At 43.0% G+C, this 20251-nt stretch overlaps 2 protein-coding genes across 4 annotated transcripts in view; both read right to left on the bottom strand.

The window, feature by feature from the left end:
- The window catches only part of SENP7 (SUMO specific peptidase 7), a 117595-nt gene extending 103355 nt beyond the window's left edge, over nt 1-14240 (bottom strand). For all 3 annotated transcript variants that reach the window (XM_056109230.1, XM_056109232.1, XM_056109231.1), the window contains exons 1-2: nt 14080-14240; nt 2225-2277 (exon numbers count right to left, since the gene is read on the bottom strand). In XM_056109230.1, the coding sequence (XP_055965205.1) occupies nt 2225-2277; nt 14080-14119 (93 nt within the window). In that variant the 5' untranslated portion in view covers nt 14120-14240. The remainder of the gene's footprint in view (nt 1-2224; nt 2278-14079) is intronic.
- Nucleotides 14241-15968: 1728 nt separating this feature from the next.
- Nucleotides 15969-16235, bottom strand: LOC130018456 (40S ribosomal protein S26-like). The gene has a single exon (XM_056109151.1). The coding sequence runs from the start codon at nt 16233-16235 to the stop codon at nt 15969-15971; it is 267 nt and encodes an 88-aa protein (XP_055965126.1).
- Between the last annotated feature and the right edge of the window lie 4016 nt (nt 16236-20251).

Here is a 20251-nt window from a genome sequence, read left to right as displayed (position 1 = left end):
ATCAGCCTAATCAATGGCTGAATAAATAGCAATACTCCTACATAAAAAAAAAATCTAACCTGGGATGATGGGGCAAGCGTGGGTCCACAGGTTCCCCCACCTTGAGCTCCTGCGGCCTCTTCTCCAGAAACTGTCTTTTCTGGTTTGCTTCTTTGTGTAGGTCTGGGAGTGCTTCGTCCTCAGAGCCTTCAGACAGACTCAAGAAAGCCAACTCTGAGAGTCTCCCAGAGCTTGGTGGCAGCTTCACCCACATCCTTGGAATCTCAAGGCGCTGGTCGCAGGATACATGATCCACTCAGATAGTTCGCCCCTTTATCCTGATCCCGTTAAAACACTGTCAACAGCCAGTTTTTTTTTTTTTTTGGGGGGGGGGTTTGTTTGTTTGTTTTGGTTTTGGTTTTTTGTGCAGTACCAGGAATCAAATCTTTGGGAATCACACATGCAAGGAAAGTCCTCTATCACTAACCCACATTTCAGTCCCTTAAATTCAGAATTTTAAATGGGGAAGCTTCACCCTGCAACTCCAAATGAAGGGTTTAGTTAACTCTGCAGAAAGGAGTGCTTAAAGCCAAGGCTGGTTCTGAGACATAACCTCACAGACTGGAGTTTATGAGTGTTTTGCATTCAGGAGTCCCACATTCAATACCCAGAATTGTGGAGTTCTGGAGCACCACAGGAACCACTGCTAGATACGGCCACAAAAGCAAAAAAGCCACACCCTCTGGCCTGGTGTATCAAGGTGGTCTCAATTCCTTCTCACAGATCTCCTTTATGATTTCTACATCCTTGCTCCACAAATGTGCCAAATTAAAGTTGTCTGAGTGGTCAGAGAAATAAGTCAATATGGAAGACTGGAAGACATGCTTTACATGGGAGAGACTCAAATTCAAAGTCCCCCACGCAGCACAGGAGTGAACCTGAGCAAAGAGTGGCCTCTGAATACACACCTGCCAAGTATGGCACACACACAAAAAAGACAAAATAATATTAACACCGATAATAAATAAATGTAGTTCTCTGAGCCAAATCGAACTTCTCTGTGAATAACATGAAAAGCTTCAGAGGAATGTACCTAGTAATAAAGCAAATCAGCAACTATTATAGATAAATCACAAAATTCTAGAGAAAAAAATAGATTATCTTTATAAAAACAGATAAAGTGTTTGAAACACTTCCTACATAGTAGAGACATCATTTTGTTGTTACTTTTAGCTTATAACAAGAACAGGTGTTGGGGAGAGGAAGAAAGACTCCTAAAAGAACATACCCCACAGACTTTTTCTTTTTCCCAATGCCAGGGGCTGAATTCAAGGAGTCATGCACACAATACTGGTGCTCTACCACTAAGCTACACCCCATCCCTAAAAGGCCATATACCAAATAGCAATCTTCAGGACATAACTTGAATCTATATCTAGAGCGCAAATTGTTATACTAATTTATACCATATCTACCGTATTATAATAAAGAATATGAGGTGCCCTTAACACAGTGTTCTTCTACCTTTTTCACACCTGCCCTGCATACATGTCCACAGACCAATAGTTACAACCAAGGCAACAGATCAGTGGTTTTCAACCTTTCTACACCTGTGGACCAGCAGCAGTCCATGGACCAGTACTTGAATGTGAACAAATCAGATTAGCACCTTCACCCTCCATCTAGCAGGACACAAAAACTGCTCTAACAAAGTCATTAAAAAAAAAAGACTTTATGGACCAGAGTGATGGACAGTACAGCAGGTAAGATACCGGCTAACCAAGGTTCAGTCCCTGGCATCCCATATAATCACCTGAGTCCACCAGGAGTAATTCCTGAGTGCAGAGCCAGGAGTAACTCCTGAGCACCACAGAGTATACCCTCCCCTACCCCCATAAAGGATATTACATGTTTTATGTAGAAATCAAAGATTAGAGCAGGAAAGGACACTGGCATATTTTGATTTAAATAGTGTTAGTTCCAGATAGTATTTCTAGTTAACCTTTGGTTCCTGTAAAAACAATGATTAATTTAGATCTTACAAGTGTTTTCTTTAGGATTTTATCAGAAAGAAAAATAGCAAAATATCTTCAATAAAAGAGACTAAATGTAATTGGAAGGACCAAGGATGTGTAACTCAGCACTTGTCCTGCATGAGGGAGGCTCTGAGTTCAATCCCCAACATCACATATAAACACATAAACAACACACACACACACACACACACAAAGGCAAAACTACATACCTTGTGTAACTCAGAAGATGAAGGCTTTTTTCGTTTTCTTCCTGCGACAATTTCTATAAAGGAATAGCAAAAGTTGCTTAACATAGAAATGACATAGTTTAATTAAAAAATCTTTTCACAGTAATCTTGCTTTTAAATTCCTGATTTAGTATGCTGATATATTTAGTGGAATCTCTAGTACTACACATAAGATAAAAAAAAAATAACCAAGGGTGGGGTCAGAGTGATAGTACAGCAGGGAGGGCACTTGCCTAGCATGTGGCCAATCCACTTTCAATCCCGGGCATCCCAAAGGGTCTGCCCCAAGCCCTTCCAGGAGTAATTACTGAGTGCAGAGCCAGGAGTAACCCTAAGAATTGCCATATGTGACCCCAAAATAAAAATAACCAAGAATACTAGATTCTCCCCCAAAAAGTATCTGATAATTTATGTATAATACGAGAAAACTTGGCCTTTAAGAACGTAATGAGAGGGCCAAAAAAAAAGTACAGAGGATAAGTACTTGCTTTACATGAGGCCAACCCCAGTTCATTCCCCAGCACTGCATATGGTACCCCCACACCATGACCTGAGCAGGAACAAGAGTGCTCCCTGAGCAGATCCAAGAGTAGTCCCCGAACACTGTTAGGAGGGACCCAAATCACTTCCCCTCCCCTGAGAAAGGACTTAATCATAAGTTTCATGACAAGAGATATGGTATCCAGTAGGTGTTCAATAAATTCTAATTAAATCCTACTATCAAATTATTTAGTGATAACAAAGAGATACGGAGCAGAAGAAAGCCAAAAAAATTCTGCAAACGCATTTTCAATTTAAGGCAGGAGAAAAGCTTGAACAGGCTTAGCACACCCCTTGAATTCTGGGGGCTTGGGTTTGATCCCTGGGAGCAACCCCCAAGCATAAAAATAGGAGTAGCCCCTGGACACCACTGGGTGAGAGTGAAAAAAAAAGAAAAAAAGAAAACCCACAAAAAATTTTAGTTGTACTATATATCTATCCACATGCAAACAGTTTTAATTCCTTCTTCAACATTTTCCAAACATCCTGCATATTTTTCTTTTATGAAACTTTTCAAATAGCACATATATAAGGGGTCTTTGTCTTTTTGATTCATCCTTAGATATGTTTATTTATATGTTTTGCAGTCAATTTTTCCTCTAGTGGAAGAGCATCTAGACATGGACTAATCAGGAGGACAGAAGTATATTCACATTGAATTTCATTTATATGAAAGACTTGAAAGGCCGACAAGATATAGGGCAACCTGCCACAGAGGCAGGCTGGGATGGGGGGGCTTGGGGAGTGGAATACTGGGATCCGTGGTGGTGGAAAATGGGCACTGGTGGAGGGATGGGTATTTGATCATTGTATAATTGAAACCCAAGCACAAAAATTTGAAAGTCTACAACTGTACCTCATGTTGTTTCACTAATAAAAATTTTAAAAAAAAAAAAAAAGGATAGGGGCTGGAGCAATAGCACAGCAGGTAGGGCGTTTGCCTTGCACGCGGCAGACCCAGGTTCAATTCCCAGCATCCCATATGGTCCCCCACCGCCAGGAGTGATTCCTGAGTGCAAAGCCAGGAGTAACCCCTGAGCATCGCCAGGTGTGACCCAAAAAAAAAAAAAAGATATAGGGCACCTATCAATCAGTCCTCCAGTATCTGAGTAGTTTATTGGTTTTCATTTTAAGAGACCACTTTCCATTCTTTTCCTTTTTTTTTGGGGGGGGGGGGTGGTTGGACTTCTGTGCTTTACAATACTGTTTAAAATGGTTTCCAGAGGCTTGAGTGATAGCACAGTGGGTAGGGCATTTGCCTTGTACACGGCCGACCCGGGTTCGATTCCCAGCATCCCATATGATTCCCCCAAGCACCACCAGGAATAATTCCTGAGTGCATGAGTCAGGAGTAACCCCTGAGCATCACTGGGTGTGACCCAAAAAGCAAAAATAAATAAATAAATAAATAGTAACCAAAAAAAAAATGGTTTCCCATGGGCGACCTGCCCCCATCTCCCTACCCTACCCTACTGTACAGTTTCCTGGCAGTCATGCCCAGGAACTGCCTCTGGGCGCCACTTAAGTATATAACAGCCATGATTCAGAGACTCACAAATGAGAATCTGAGAATCTCGGAAGAGACAGTACAACACAGAGATGTCTCCCCACCCCTCCCGCCAGAGTGATTTCACCAGGGCACCTCAGATGGGGACAGGTGTGGCCCTCCACGTGGCCCAAATGAACCCTGGCAGCCACAAACCTCCAGAACCCAATCTCTGCCACGCTCACAGCAGACCTTCACAGGCTCATCCCAAGCCACACATGAGAATGCATCTGCTAAAAAACCCAGGTATAGAGGACCAGTGACTGAAAACTCCAGGTTTCAGGAGTGAGGGATGGGCGACCTCCCCCATCTCCCCGCCCTTCCGGTTTTCTGGCAGTCATGCCCAAGACTGACCTCTGGGTGCTATTTAAGCACATTAATGGCAAGGGCTCAGAGTCTCACAAATGAATCTGTGAATCTTGAAAGAGAGCAGCACACCACAAAGATACCTCTGGAACCCAAGTATTTAAAAATTTTAGAATTCTAGGAGCATGGTGTCACAAGATCTCATACAATCTCATAACAAGCAATACAAAATAAATTGTTTAGTATCTGCCTATAGGGCAGGCTTGGATGGTGGTTGGGAATTTTTAAATAATGGTGGTGGAAAGGTGTAATGGTGGTGGGATTGGTGTTAAAATATTGAATGTAAACAAATATTGTGAATTTTATGTAAATAAAGTATACACAAAATTTAAGAATTAAAAAGAAATGGTTTCCAGAGCTGAAATGGTAACATGAGTAGGGCCTTTGCTTTGCCCACAGGTGACCATCCTCGGCACCCCATATGGTCCACTGAGCCCACAGGAATTATACCTGAGCACAGAGTCAGGAGTAAGTCCTGCGTGGCCCAAAAACAAACAAAACAATGGTTTCCCATGTACATAATTCCAACACCAGAGCCATCATCAGTGTATCTATCTCCCTCCTGTGAAGATCTTATGTCTCTCCTTTTCAAACTCCACCACCAACAACTCAATTGCGTGGATCAGTTCTCCTGTTGTGTTGTCTTTGCATCTTTGTTGCTACCTTGCTGTGTATCTTTAAGTCCCACACAAGTCGGATAATTTTCTATCTATCCCTTTCCTTCTGACTTAACTCAGCATGCTATCCTCTAGATCCATCTGTGTTGCTGCAAACTGCAAAATTTTGTTCTTTGGAATACTACAAAGTATTCCATTATGTATATATACCACAACTTCTCGATCCATTCATCCATAGTTGGTCATCTGGATTAGAATATTTGACTACTGTACTAAGTACAGTGATAAACATAGATGTGAATCTATCCTTTCAAATTTATATTTCAGTGCTTTTGGAATAGATGCCAAGAAATGGTACCACTGAATCATATAGTAACTCTAGTCCTTTTCTTTTTTAAAATAAATCTCCATATTACTTATCATTGAGGCTGAACCAGACAACATTCCCATCAACAGTGGATGAGTGATCCTTTCTCACTACAACCTGGCCAAAACTAGCTGTTTCCAGACTTTTGGATATATGTGATTCTCACTGGCATGAGATGGCATCTTATTGTTTTAATTTTTATTTACCTGTGAGTGATGATAAGCACTTTTTTATATGCCTGTTGACCCCCAGTATACCTTTTTTGGGAAAGTGTCTGCTCATCTCCTTGTCCCATTTGTGGTCATCAAATAGCACATAATACTGAAAGTTTATCATGTGCCTACCACTGTACTAGGCAATAAAACAGTTAAGAGAACAAATTAAATACGGTCCAAGTTCCACTGGAACTTCTAATTTACTAGAATATGTAATAAATACCACAAGATAGTGGTATTTTTCCCTTCAGTGTTGTATAAACTGTTCTTCACATTAGTAAAGTAATTCACAAAGTATTTTTGGCAAAGATTTTTTTCTCAATTGTTTATTTTAACAAAAAATACACTTCCTACAAATCACCTCAGGCACCAGGTAAAGCACATCCACCAATCATGATCCAGAGACTTGTAAATAAATCACAAAAGAGATAATCAAGTCAAAGACAATTTTTTTCCAGACACCTCTACATGGCTGAGTCACCCAAGGAACCCCGGAAGGGGAGCGGATCAGCCCAGTGCCCACCCAAAGCAAGCCCCTGCAGCTGATTGCTCCCACACTCCAAAATGTCCTGCTCGAACTCCACTGCCTTGGACCAAGTCTCATCCAGAAATTAATCTGCTGACAATTACAGGTATGCAAGTTTCGTGACTGAAATCTCCAGACTTTCTCAGAGATTGGATGAGGTACCTCACCCATCTCCCTGTATTTCCAGAAGCCCCAGCAGTCACGCACATACCCTAAAGCCACTACCCAGTTAAAAGTTTAACTCCCACTGTATCACCCTATTAAAAATTCTGAACTTCTGGGCTGGAGTGATAGTACAGCGGGTAGGGTACTGCATGTGGCCGACCTGGGTTTGATCCCCAGCATCCCATATGGTCCCCCAAGCACCACCAGGAGTAATTTCTGAGTGCAGAGCCAGGAGTAATCCCTGAGCATCGCTGGGGCTACAAAAAAAGCAAAAAAAAAAAATATATATATATATATACATATATACAGAAGGCTTAACTTGTAACAACATCTTGGCAATCTCTTATAGAAGGACTTAATGGCTCCTTTGTGAGATACAATTTCACTTTCTTCTAAAACATTTTTTGATCATTCTGTTAGCAAATTATTGATAAACTTTTAGTCTCTAAAAGTTTGAGTTTATAATAATTTATGATCTTTCTGTTAGCAAATTGTTGATAACAATATAAAATAAAGGGAGGGCTGCTATGGGGGATGGATTAATGGGTGGTTGAGAAAATTGGAGACAATGGTGGAGGAAAGGATTAACAGTGGTGGTACTGGTGTTGGAACACAGAATGCTTATCATGAACAACTCTGTAAACCACAGTTTTTATATAAAGTGTAAGGGGAAATTTTACTTATATAGGCCTTACTTGTGGAGGCCCTCCCGTTGATCGTCGATTTGCTCGAGCGGGCCCAGTAACGTCTCCATTGGAGACTTTGTTGTTACTGTGTCTGGCATATCAAATACTCTCTGTAGCTTGCCGGGCTCTCCGAGAGGGGCAGAGAAATCGAACTCGGGTCGGCCATGTTGGCCGCTTGTAAGGCGAACGCCCTACCACTGTGCTATCGCTCCAGCTCTATTCCATGTAAACTCCAAAATATATGAACACAAAATTGCTTTGAAAAGTCATATTGGTGAGAGGTGAGACATGATTATTACCATAACGAGATCATGTATAAAATAAAATTTAATGTAATACTTTATATTCCAGAGTTTAAAATGTATATAAATGAGAACAGGCATTATATTTTATTGAATCACTTTAATTTTTTTATTTACATAGGTCAAAATCATACAGTAATCACTAACTGGCTCTTACTAATTTTCTGATCATTCTATTTTCCAGTTCTTAAAGTCTTGTTGGAATAAGCACTATAAAATAAGTTTATTTTGTGCTAAGGGGGAAGGCAAGGACTTCGAGGGAAAATGAGGGTACTGGTGGAGGGAAGGTCACACTGGTGGTATTAGAACACTAAATGCTTGAAATAACTGTATAATAAACAACTTTGTAAATCACAGTATTTAATAGAAATTAATTTTTAATATACTTCTTAAGAATAATCAAAACAATGGGAAAGTACAGCCAATAGAAAGTTGTCCATTTTTCTAAGAAATGCTTTAAACACATTCAAATGTCTATGTTTTATAAATATCTGTATCTATCATCTTATCCCTGATTTCCCCCTACAGGTAGAAGCATACCAAGTATTCTGTGCCTTGATATTTTTCACAGAAGTAATTTTAGAGAACAAATTTGTTCATAATAATCTCATCTGCAATGCTGCATAGTGTTGCAGGTAAATATTATATATAAATTATGTATTTTCCTTTAAACAAATTTTTGTTCCTAAAACTTTGAGTTTTTAATCAAACTATTCCATCTTTCATAAGGGTGACTCTAAGTCAGCAGTTTTTAACCATTGGTGTGCTGATCCACAAGCTGAAATGGCTGAAAACCACTGTTGCAGCGTATATTTTAATAACCTTCCCATATGCCTCTACTTGTGACCATCTGCTAGAATACAGTACTCAGTGATTCATATTTTAAAGCCAAACAACCTTAATTTATATTTTAGGTTACTAGCTGTAACTTTTCTGAGCCTGGATGACTCAACTTTAAAAAGGGAGCACGAGGGAGGAGTCATGGACCGGAGTCCAGGGATTAGGGCCCACGCCTTGCCTGAATCTCAAGAGGTAACCCTAGTGCCCAGCTAGCCTGGCATCAGCAGGTAAGGCCCTGGAAACCTAAAATCACTGCTAGAGTGGCACTGGTGGTCCCCCTCACCACACGGTCCTGGCAGCAAAGAGGACCCTCAGACACTGAGTCATCTGCCTGGCTGGCCAAGTATTGCCAGAAGTGTCTCTGAAGCCCCTGAGTATAGACTGTAAGGCCACCAAAAATTAATCTAAAAAATAAAATAGGACCATAGCAAATAGCAGAGTTGGTAGGATGCTTGCCTTGGACAAGGCCAACCACATTTGTTCCCCAGCACTGCAAATGATCCACTGAGCCTGCCAGGAGTATGCACTGAGTACCACCAGGTGTAGCCCAGAAATGAAAACACAGAAATAAAAAAGATTGTAACTTAAAAACAAAATATGGGGGGCTGGAGAGATAGCCCAGGGGGTAGGGTGTTTGCCTTGCACGCAGCAGACCCAGGTTCAATTCCCAGCATCCCATATGGTACCCTGAGCACCGCGAGGATACCATATGGGTGCAGAGCCAGGAGTAACCCCTGTGCATCGCCGGGTGTGACCCAAAAAGCAAAAAAAAAAAAAAAAAATTTATATATGGAGGCCAGAGCAATAGGCCAGCAGGTACGGCACTTGCCTGGGATCAATCCCCGGCAACCCATATGGTTCCCCAAGCACTGCCAGAAGTAGTTCCAGGGTGCAGAGCCCCTAGCCTGGTGAGGTATTGTCAAAAAATTAAAAATAGGGGGTGAAAAAAAACTGAGCCACCCACGACTTCAGCACCATCTAGGGTCCTCAGACGAAGTCCCTCCCAAAACCCTCTTGAACCGAGGGCATGGGCACCAAGGACCTAGAAAACTGATGCTGGCCTCTTTCATTCTTCAAGTGCATCAAGGGTGCCATGCTGCCCCATGACTTCTGTGCCATCTGCAGACTCTTTCTGGGTCCCCTAAACAAGGAAGCCCCTCTCAAACCCCCTCTAGAACCACCTTTTCATCCCCACCAATTCCAAGGTTTTGAATCTCATATATTTTCTTAAATGTCTATTTTTAACCCTCTATACAAACAGGTATTTAGACACTGAACTCCAGGACCAGTGAAATAAGGCACGGTCATTGTTAGACTACTATGATATAAAGAGCACTGTTTGCTAAAAAATAGCAAATTAGATCAGATCTCAGATACCTGGCATCTCAAACTCAAATAGTAGCAACCCATAAATCTTCAGAACAATGGAGAAACGAAGGATTTCACTTGCACTGGCAGACAGGGGCAAAAGTCCTGTCAAATCATTGAGCGCAAATAAACCCTTAAGTCTCACCAACGAAGAACTCAAATCAATGTTCCATATGAAGGCCAAGGACTAAAGCAATAACTGGAAGAAAAATTCAACCAACTTAAAGATGAACAGATCCAGGGTATCAAAGAGTCGATACAAATGGTACTGAGCGAGTTAAAAAAATAAAATCGCAAGTCACAACAACAGAACTCAACATGCAGAAGACCTATCAGTGATATTAAACACAACATACTAGCCATCACCAATAACAAAGTGAAAAAGAGAAAAGTAAACAAATGAAAGAGAATATAAGATCCTTGATAGATAATAGCAAGAGAAATAATCATCAAATTATAGGAATAACAAACAGAGAGGGAAAGGTAAAGAGGAAGAACAGTTGGTCAAAGAAATAATAACAGAGAACTTTCCTGGCATCTTGAGAGAGGTTCCTGCACAGATTCAAGGGGAGAGAAGGAGTGAGAGAGGGAGAAAGGGAGGGAGGGATGGAGGGAAGGAGGGAGAGAGAGGGAAAGAGAGAGGTGTCTGGCATAGAGGCAGGCTGGAGGGAGGGAAACTGGGGACACTAGTGGTGAAAGGATGGATGTTGGAACACTGTATGACTGACATCCAATCATGAACAACTTTGTAACTATATGTCAATTGATTCATTTTTTTAATTAAAATAACTACTTTTTAAGAAAATAATTAACAGCTTTAGGGGCTGAGAAATAGAAGATAAGGCTCTTGACTTGCATGTGGCCAACCTGGCTTCCCATGTGGTCCCCTGAGCTCTGCCAGGAGTAATTCCTGAGTTCAGAGCCTGCCATAACCCCTGAGCATTTGATGGGTGTAACCCAAAAACCAAAATCAAAACAAAACAAAATGAACAGTTCCATTCTCAGGATGTACTTCCTACCACTTGTACGAATCAACTATAATAAAGAAATGAATATGTATAACCAATAAAGGAGATGGGACTTGTTGAACCAACAGAGGCTACTCTTCTGCCCCTCCCCCCAAAAGTATATTAAGATAAAATGCATTTATTGACGAAAGGTTGTTCATGGGTGGGAGAGCCAGAAGTCAATGGGCTGAGCCCATGCAAAGCATACATGCCAGAGGCAAGGGTCTGCTCTGCCAACACAAAGTCAGAAGTCCCTGAGCACAACAGGGTATGGTTCCAAAAAAATAAGAAAAAATAATAAAGCTTTTTTGAAAAGGCTATTCATCTTATAAAATAATAAAAATATTAATTTTAAAAGAACAGGGTCCAAAGAGATAAATACATGGGGTAAGGCACTTGCCCTACATGTGGCCCGCCCAGATTGTTTTAAGAAAACTTAAAATTTATTTGCAATATAAACAAAGTCCTGTTGCTGACTCTGTGTGTGTGTGTGTGTGTGTGTGTGTGTGTGTGTATAAGAGAGAGAGAGAGAGAGAGGGGACAGTGACAAATTTCCCTTCATAAGATCATAAAGCAAAACTGGCAACCCTCTTGGCATACTCATTTATATATATTTAATGCATCTTTCTGGGTTTTTCTCGATAAAAGTTAAGGGGGGAAGAACACCCTGTACAGCATGGGAGCTTTTTGTCAATTTCTAGACTGTGGCAAGATCTTTTTTTTCTTTTTGCGTCACACGCAGCCAATGCTCAGGGGTTACTCCTGGCTCTGCACTCAGGAAATCACTCCTGGTGGTGCTTGGGGGACCATATGGGATGCTAGGAATCGAATCTGGGTCGGCCACGTGCAAGGCAAACGCCCTACCTGCTGTGCTATTGCCCCAGCCCCAAGACTGTGGCAAGATTTTAATCTTAAAGAATTTAAGATTAAATAAAGAATTTAAATTAAATTAAATTAAAGAATTTAACCTGAAAGAATGCCTGAAAGCCAAGCCTGTGCGGCAAGATACAGGTGGTGGCTGGGTTTCCACGTCCTGGTTTGTCTGCTGAGTGCTGTACCCCTGGTTTCATCCCAGATACAGCATATGGCTCCCAGGAACAACCAGGAATGACCTTGAGCCCAGAGCCATGAGCAAGCCCTGAGTACTGTCAAGTGCCTCCCCAAAACAAACAAACAAAAGAAGATAAGGAGTGGGCAGAGAAGTGAAGGACCTCTTACATGCAAAGGATGTTTTCATGCAAATTCCAACCAGGCACTACCTACATGTTTCTTGGGCAACAGGATGTGATGTAATGACTCACCCAACCCCCACCTATCTCCTCCCTCGGATGAAAGGGGTATAAACAATGTGTGATTTTCCTAATGTGTTGCTTTCGCTTAAAGACTTTAGGGGCAAGAAAGGATATAAGCACATTAAATATATACTGAACAAACCTGATCTATTTAGTAGCATATCCGTTCAAAGTACATACTGTCTTCATAACAGCAAATGATAACACTGCTTATTAATTCAGGCAATGTTACAGAGTCAAGTTCATGCTCCTTTTGCAGTTCAGACAGAAAAAAATTTGAGATGCACTGCCACAAGGCCACCCCTAAACAAATTCCAAATTGTTGAGACCGCCTCTCAAAAATAAAAGGCACAATAAGAAATAAAACGAAATCACTGATTTATTGAGTGCTGTTTGTGTATACTGAATTGTAAGGTTTTTAAACAGTCCTAGTTCTCTCCTCTTTCTAATTGGCCATGGGGCTAAACCCAATTGAGGGAAATCTTCGATAGAAAACACGTTTGCCAAAAAATCTGTTGACCTGGGGGAGTTCCATCTCCTGTCTAATGATCGTATTTCTGTGCTTCCAAGAATGGAGTACCTAAAACTGAAAACCACAAAGCAATCGCCAAAACCAAACTACACTGAGAATAAAAAGCACTATTTATTTTTTTTTTTAATTTTAAAAAGAACAAGGCTTGGGATCTTTTGTTCGATGTTTCAAACCACTTTTAGAAGCAACTGCATGTAGAGAGAGAGCCGGGAAAGAAACTGGTTATTTAAGGGGGCCTGCTCAGGACAAAGCACAGAGGGGCGCAGAAGTGATCAAGAACTCAAGTGTCTGGGCTGGCGCGACAATCCAGCGGGTAGGGCGTTTGCTTTGCACTAGGCTGACCCGGGTTCGATTCCCAGCATGCCATATGGTCCCCAGAGCACCACCAGGAGTAATTCGAGAGTGCAAAGTCAGCAGGAATCCCTGTGCATCGCCCAAATGATGCGCCAAAAAAAAAAAAAGAGAGAGAACTCAAGTGTCACTTTCCTCTATGGAAACCTTTTTGGATTTTTTTTTAAGCAGATTATTCATAACAAGCAATACAAAACAAATCATTTAGGATCTGCCTTTGGAGCAGGCTTAGGTGGTGGTGGTGGGAAAATTCGAAATAACGGCAGTGGGAAAGTGTAATGGTGTAAGGGTGGTGGGATTGGTGCTGGAATATCGAACGCAATAAACTATTATGAACAACTTTTAAAAAATAAAATTTTAAAATAAAAAAAGAACTTAAGTGTCAGGCAGGGAGCAGGCTCCCACCTCCTCGCCTTCTCCGCTGCCCGCTGCTACCTGTTTCCTGCACGCGGACGGGGTGGCAGAAAGATGCCAAGTCCCCCAGAAAAATAAAATAAATACTAGAAGAAAAGGAAGCAAGCTGGAAATGGAGTTGGGGCATTGCTGGAAATGAGGAAGGCGTGGCAGGAGAGAGTCAATCCGGCCTGGAAGATGCAGGGTCGTCGTCGTGGCGACTAGAGGTGAGGGGGGAGGTGAAGTGGAGGAGGGGGAGAAGGGGAGGGGCAGGAGGAAGAGAGGAGTAGGAGGGGGGAAGGGGGAGGAGAAGAAGGGGAGGAGGAGGAGAAGGGGAGGAGAAGAAGGGGGGCAGGAGGAGGGGGGCAGGATGAGGTAGAGGTGGTGGAGAAAGATTGGAAGAGAAGAGTGTGGAGGAGGAGGGAGAGGAAGAGGAGGGAGAGGACTGGAGGAGGAGGAGGAGAGGGGTGCCGGGCTATAGAGAGGCCAGGCCTCGAAGACAGCTCGGCCAGGACCTCGGACTCGCAAGGGTGACCCGGGATCTTGCATTGTGCTCGCCCCTCGGCTCCCTTCCCTCCCCCGCCTCCTCATCGTCCCCTCCGCCCCGAGCCCTCCCAGCTCCTCCGGACCGCAGAACCCGGGGCCGCCGACCTCCCCCCTGCCCCCCGCTTGAGGCCGCAGTCGGAGCCTCTCTCTGCTCAGCCCTCGAGCAACCCTTTCTCACCCGGTGAAGATCGCCGTCGCCCGGCCTTCCCCCGGTCCATTTCTCCTCCTGCTGGACCCGCAGCCGCTGTCACCTCGGGACCCCCTCCGACTGGAGGAGGGAGGGGGGAGGGGCGGGAGAAAAGCCAGGGCCGTACGAGCCGCGCCTGCGCAAGAGCGGCCGCCGGGGGCCCCGACCGGAAGTGGGCCGCCCCTCCCTCCGCCTCCCGGAAGTCACTTCCTGGGACTTGTTTTCTCTGCGGGCTGCGGCGGCCGCGCCACCTGCGCCCCCAAGCCGCACAGCTGCGGGCTTTTGCGTCTACCCGGGGCTGAGGAGGGGGCGCCGCGTGGGGCTTAAGCCCGTGAGCTTCAGGCGCAGTGAAGGCGACGTTCAAGGAAAATTCAAAGGAGGGAAACTTGGAACACTCCTTTTCGTTCGCCCCTCGTGTTTGACTTGACCCCTAGAAATAGAACTAGGTGTTAGCTGCTTGGTCTCCTGACAAGATTCTCCTTACGCTCTCTTCTGTATCATTTATCTTCGTGGCGCTTTCTCAATCTCAAAAACTGTTTTCAGAAGCAAAAAAAAAAAAAAATCAAGAGGTGGGAGGGAAACTGAGGACATTGGACATTGGTGCTGGGAAATTGCACTGGTGGAGGGATGGGTGTTGGAACCTTGTACGCCTGAAACGCTATCATGCGCAAATTTGCAATGCTCTACCTCCCGGTGATTCCATTAAAAATATAAATTTTTTAAAAAGAAGGGGAAAAAAGCCCACAGTTTAACGAGTGGAGTGAAAATGAGTTTCACTGAGGACACAACGTCTTAGCCATCGGGATTTCTTTATAAATGCAAACGCCACACATCAACACATTTCAGGGCCCCCGGGGGAAGAGGGCGGGGCGGGAAAGCCCAGAAAGGCCGTGAACTAGACCTTAGGGGTAGGTTGGTTTGTTTTAACTTAAAAGGGCTGAGTTGACAGTGAGTTGCTAACCCTGGGGTTCCTACAAACTACAGTATTTAAGGGAATTAGCCCTGTCAGGAACTCAGCCTCTCGTAGTTAAGGTGGTTTAATTTGGTAGTTTTCAAAGGGCTGCTGCATTTATTGGCCAAAATATACATGATTTAAATGATTTTTAATGTGTATGCTTCGATCGGCATATAAATTAAGCAAAATTGATCAATCTGGCTCTGCAGAGGCAAAAGATGATGAGAGTGTTCAAACAAGAAGGGGACCTGGAGAAAACCTCCGTGTTTTCCCGAAGCCAGTAAAAAGACTTCCCCCAGCTCAGCTTTAGGGCTGTGTGAATGGGCCTGAATTGGCGAGTGGGCTGTGGGGGTAGAGGGGAGCCCCAGGTGTGGAGAGCGATTGGGCTGGAGGAGTGTCATATGTGGCAAGAAAAGTTCAAAAGCCCGTCCTTACACGGGAGGACGCGCTTAGACTGAAATTCACCTTGACCGGATTTAGAGACCCTAATTTATTCTGTTAGAAAAACATTGCTTACCAAAAATATATATATACGTAAATTTTTATGTTTTCTGCTAAGTCATCTTGTTGAATACTTTTAGCTAAAGCATCAATCCAGTTTGATTCACTAAGCAGCATTATACGAAGCGACTTCACTACCCAGGATGGAAATAGAGCTGAGAGATGAGAACATTAAAAAGGTAAGTATAAGTGGAGGTATTCCATTTTTCTCTCAAACTAGCAATTTCCATAAAAGTAGATGGTTTTAAAGTTAAATGGTAGAAGTAACTCACCAGACATTAAATAAGTTAAATTATGCAGCTTGCAAATGTCATTGAAACTTGTCGTTGAAACAAAGTACTTTATATATATATATATATATATAATTTACACTTTATTTTCCTTGAAAGGAGTTTGTCTTCAATCCTTAAGGTCAGTGGTTGCCTTACATGGGTTTCGGTGGAGGTCTTGGGGCAGAACCCGCAGGTCTGAACCTCGGTGGGGGTGTTCGGTCCTTGCAGCTGTCGAGAACGCTGGCTTCGGAAATATCGCTCACTGCTGCGGCCTCCACAATGTTTCTAATGACAAACTTCTTGATAGCCTTATCCTTGGGCACACATCGGGTGCAGTTGGTGCAGCGGATGGGCTGCAGGTGGCCACAGCCCTTTTTGATTCCCCCATTGTTTCTTCTTTTTTTTTTTTTTTTGGTCATGTTGGAAGTGGAGATATGGAGGGGAAAAAACTACATTATTTCTGTTAGTACTTTGTGAGACAGTTTGTTTCTTTAAATTACAGAAGTTTAAGCTCAAAAATTTTAAGGTTGCTTTTTAAACCAACAAATTTTTGTTTGGTTGGGGGGAGTTGGGGAGGAGGGTTAGAGGAGGGAGGCAAGGGGGAGCTGTGTAATACCTGAGGATGCTCAGGGGCTTCTGATGGACTCAGTGTGATACCAAGAATTGAACCTTGGTTCCTGCATCAAAACTTTTGCTCAGGCACACACACTAAGGGAAAAGGCAGCTCAGATAGAGAAGGGAGCACCAAATAAAGGGTGTTGGAAGGATCCTCCCAGGATGGGAGATGCATGCTGAAAGTAGACTATAGACCGAACATGATTGCCACTCAATGCCTCTTTTGCAAACCACAGCACCCACAAGGAGAGAGAGAACCAAAGGGAATGCCCTGCCACGGAGCCAGGGTGGGATGCAGGGAGGGGGGTGGGGAGGGAGGGATACTGGGATCAGTGGTGGTGGAGGATGGGCACTGGTGGAGGGATGGGTACTCGATCATTGCATAATTGAAACCCAAGCACAAAAATTTGTAAGTCTACAACTGTACCTCATGGTGTTTCACTAATAAAAATTAAAAAAGAAAACGAAAAACTTTTGCTCAGGGCCGAAGTGATAGTTCAACAGGGAGGGCATTTATTTGCCTAGCATGCAGCTGACCCAGGTTCAATCCCCAGCATCCCATATGATTTCTCGAGCACTGCCAGGAGTAATTAATTCCTGAGTGCAGAGCCAGGAGTACCCCCTGAGCATCGCTGGGTATGGCCCACAATGAAAAAATGAATAAAAATAAACATAGGCTCAACCTATTTCTTCCACAACCTCCCATTCACAATCTACCCCCACCCCCATGCTATGCATGTTTAAGATCACTAGTAAAAAGTAGTCTATTGTGGCCAAGAGATAGAACAGCAGGTGAGAAGTGTGTCTTGCACACAGCCAACTTGAGTTGATCCCTGGCATTCCATATGGTCCCAAGAGCTCATTAGGAATGATTCCTGAGTGCAGAGCCAGGAGTACCTCCTGAGTATACCAAGTGTGACCCAAAAACAAAACAAAACAAAAGTCATCTATGGGACAAGTAAGAATCTTGTCTTGCACATGGCTGACCCTGTTTGATCCCCAGCACCACAGTTGATCCACAGAGTAAGGCCTGAGCAGTGCTGCTTGTAGCTCAAAAGCAAAACATAAAGAAGGAAAAGAATTTCTCAGTCTCCTTAAGCTTCCTGAACTACTTTGTCATGTTACTTTACAATTGAAAGTCTTATTTACCTATTTATAAGATAAATATATCAGCTAAGTATATCAAGAACATACCTTGAAACTCTTAAGAGTTCTTGAAGCTAAGAATCTTATTCCAACACATTCCCTACTTTGCTTGGCTTATATTTTTTATTTGTGTGGCATACCTGGCAGTATTCAGGGATCAAACCAGGGTTCCCCTATGCCAAGCATGTGCTCCAGCACTTCGATTTATCTACACCACCCTCCACCCTATTCTTTAGAAGATTAAGCATATATGTTATTTTATCTTCATTTTAATGAATTATCTTCAGAGATGAATTATCTATAGAGATTCTCAGAATTATCTGAAAATATAAGATATTCTCAGAATAATTAATTATATGACCTCTATTAATTTTAGAATCACAGAAAAGACATCTAATTTTTCAAAGTCTTTTAACATTTCTTTCTCCTACATATACTATATAAAGAACTTTTACTCTCATGCTCTTGGCAAAAATTATAAATTTTAATAACAATGTGTAAGGGTCTACTGGGACCAGGTACTACTCCAAGCTCTAGAGATTCAGTAAACAAAGTTCTTTCTTTTTTTTTTTTCTCCTTTTTCTTTTTGGTTTTTTGGGGGCACATCTGTCAACGCTCAGGGCTTATTCCTGGCTCTTTGCACAGAGATCATTCCTCATAGTGCTCAGGGCACCACATGTGCTGCCAGGGATTGAACTCAGGTGAGTCATATGTGAGGCAAACACCTCACACACACTTTACATGCTGTACTTTCTCTGCAACCCTTGAACAATGTTCTTGGCCCTGCTGTCATGGAAACTATATTCTAATGAAGGAAGACATTTATAAACAAGTACATTAACAAGTGCTATTTGAAAAAGGAGGAAGGAAGGGAGAGAGATGTAACAAAAGTAGAATTTGAAGGAAATGAAACTATGGGTTTCGAAGAGAAAGGTGTTGCAGAGCAGGCAGTCGGGGTTGGGTAAGGGATGCCTTTTTGTTTTTGTTTTTGTTTTTATGAGTCACAGTGAGATAGTTACAAAGCTGTTCATTTCAGTGATACAGTGTTCCAACACCCATCCCTCCATCAATGTACATTTCCTACCCTCAATGACACCAGTTTCCCTCCCGCCATGCCCAACCCCCCATCCCCCACCCCAGCCTGCCTCTATGGCAGACACTTTTATTCTCCCTGCCCCTACCCCTTCTCCTACCCCCTGACCTCCTTTGGGACTTTATGGCCTGCAATACAGATACTGAGAGGTGATAGTTAGAAATGATCACTGGATAAGAATGTGTGCTGAGAGTAGTAAAGGAACAAAGGGGAGATGCTTTAAAGGGGAGTTTGCTTCACTAGCTGGACGCTGGAAAGAAATCAGGCGTATCTAGAGACACTTATGCAGGAGAGTTGTGGGGGAAACATTTGAACAAGAGCTCAGGTGGAACATCCTGCTGCTAGATGAGCAGCAAATGAGAAAATGAAAGAAACTAGAGAATATACTGTGTTTTATTTTTGGTTTTGGGGCCACACTCAGTGGTGCCCTATCCACTGTACTGTTGTGCTGGTACCTAGAATGCACAGTAGGTAGGCCATTTGCCTTGCATGTGGCTCACCTGGATATGATTCCTGGCACCTCAGATGGGTTTGGGGTCAGTGGGGCTGTGAATTTTAGCCACTCACAGAAGTGCTTTCAACCTAGGCCTTCCATATTTGCATGCTGCCCAAAGTATTTCTAGATCTAAGAGATCACTGTTATTTTTGCACAAACCTTCACATCGATTACAAATTATAAAATTCCTGTTAGAGAGAAATTTAGTGAAATGTGGTAAAATGGAAAATGCTTTTAGAATACACAAATTAGACTTATAGATATATGACCTAGAGAAACTCTTAATATGTACCAAAAATACAGCTATAGGATGGGACCGGAGTGATAGTACAGCGGGTAGGGAGCTTGACTTGCACGTGGCAGACCTGACCTCTATCCCTGGCACTCTACTTGGTCCCTTCAGCCGACCAGGAGTGACCCCTAAGCACAGAGCCAGGAATAAGCCCTGAGCACCATTGGGTGTAAACAAAGAAAAAAAATATGCCACTAAGAATGTTTGAGTAGCGACTGACCTGGGTTCGGTTCCCAGCTTCCCATATGGTCCCCTGAGCGCCGCCAGGAGTAATTCCTGAATGCAGAGCCAGGAGTAGCCCCTGTGTATAGCCGGGTGTGACCTAAAAATCAAGAAAAAAAAAGAATGTTTGAGTGAAATAGTTCAAATGGCTGCATGCTTTACATGGAGAAGGTGGGAATCATTTCCTGGCACCACATAGTTCCACACCGCACCAGAAGTCACCTCTGGAGCACAGAGTCAGGAGTAGTCTCAAAGGCTCAAAAACCAAAGAACAGCATGTTCAATACTGCTTAATGAGCAACCTAAATTTTTAGCAGGGAAGTTGTTAAACAAAATAAAGCACATTTAAGCAATGGAACAGTATAAACAAAATGAATTGAAGTATATTTATTGGTGTCGATAACAATCATAGTGTTGGAGCTGGAGAGATAGTGCAACAGGTAAGGTTCTGGCCTTGCACACAACCGACCAGAGTTCAATCCCCAGCATCCTGTATAGTCCCCCGAGAATCAGCAGGAGTAATTCCAGAGTACAAAGCCAAGAGTAACCCCTTCGCATTGTCAGATGTGGG

Source organism: Sorex fumeus, unplaced genomic scaffold (assembly GCF_029834395.1).
Source record: "Sorex fumeus unplaced genomic scaffold, SorFum_2.1 ptg000265l, whole genome shotgun sequence".
Classification (NCBI taxonomy): domain Eukaryota; kingdom Metazoa; phylum Chordata; class Mammalia; order Eulipotyphla; family Soricidae; genus Sorex; species Sorex fumeus.
Note: the sequence above shows the minus strand (reverse complement) of the source record. Positions and strands in the feature narration are given on the sequence as shown.

Excerpts from the sequence above, each read along its gene's own strand:
- LOC130018456 (XM_056109151.1), bottom strand. The coding sequence starts at position 16,235 with ATGACCAAAAAAAAAAAAAAAAGAAGAAACAATGGGGGAATCAAAAAG.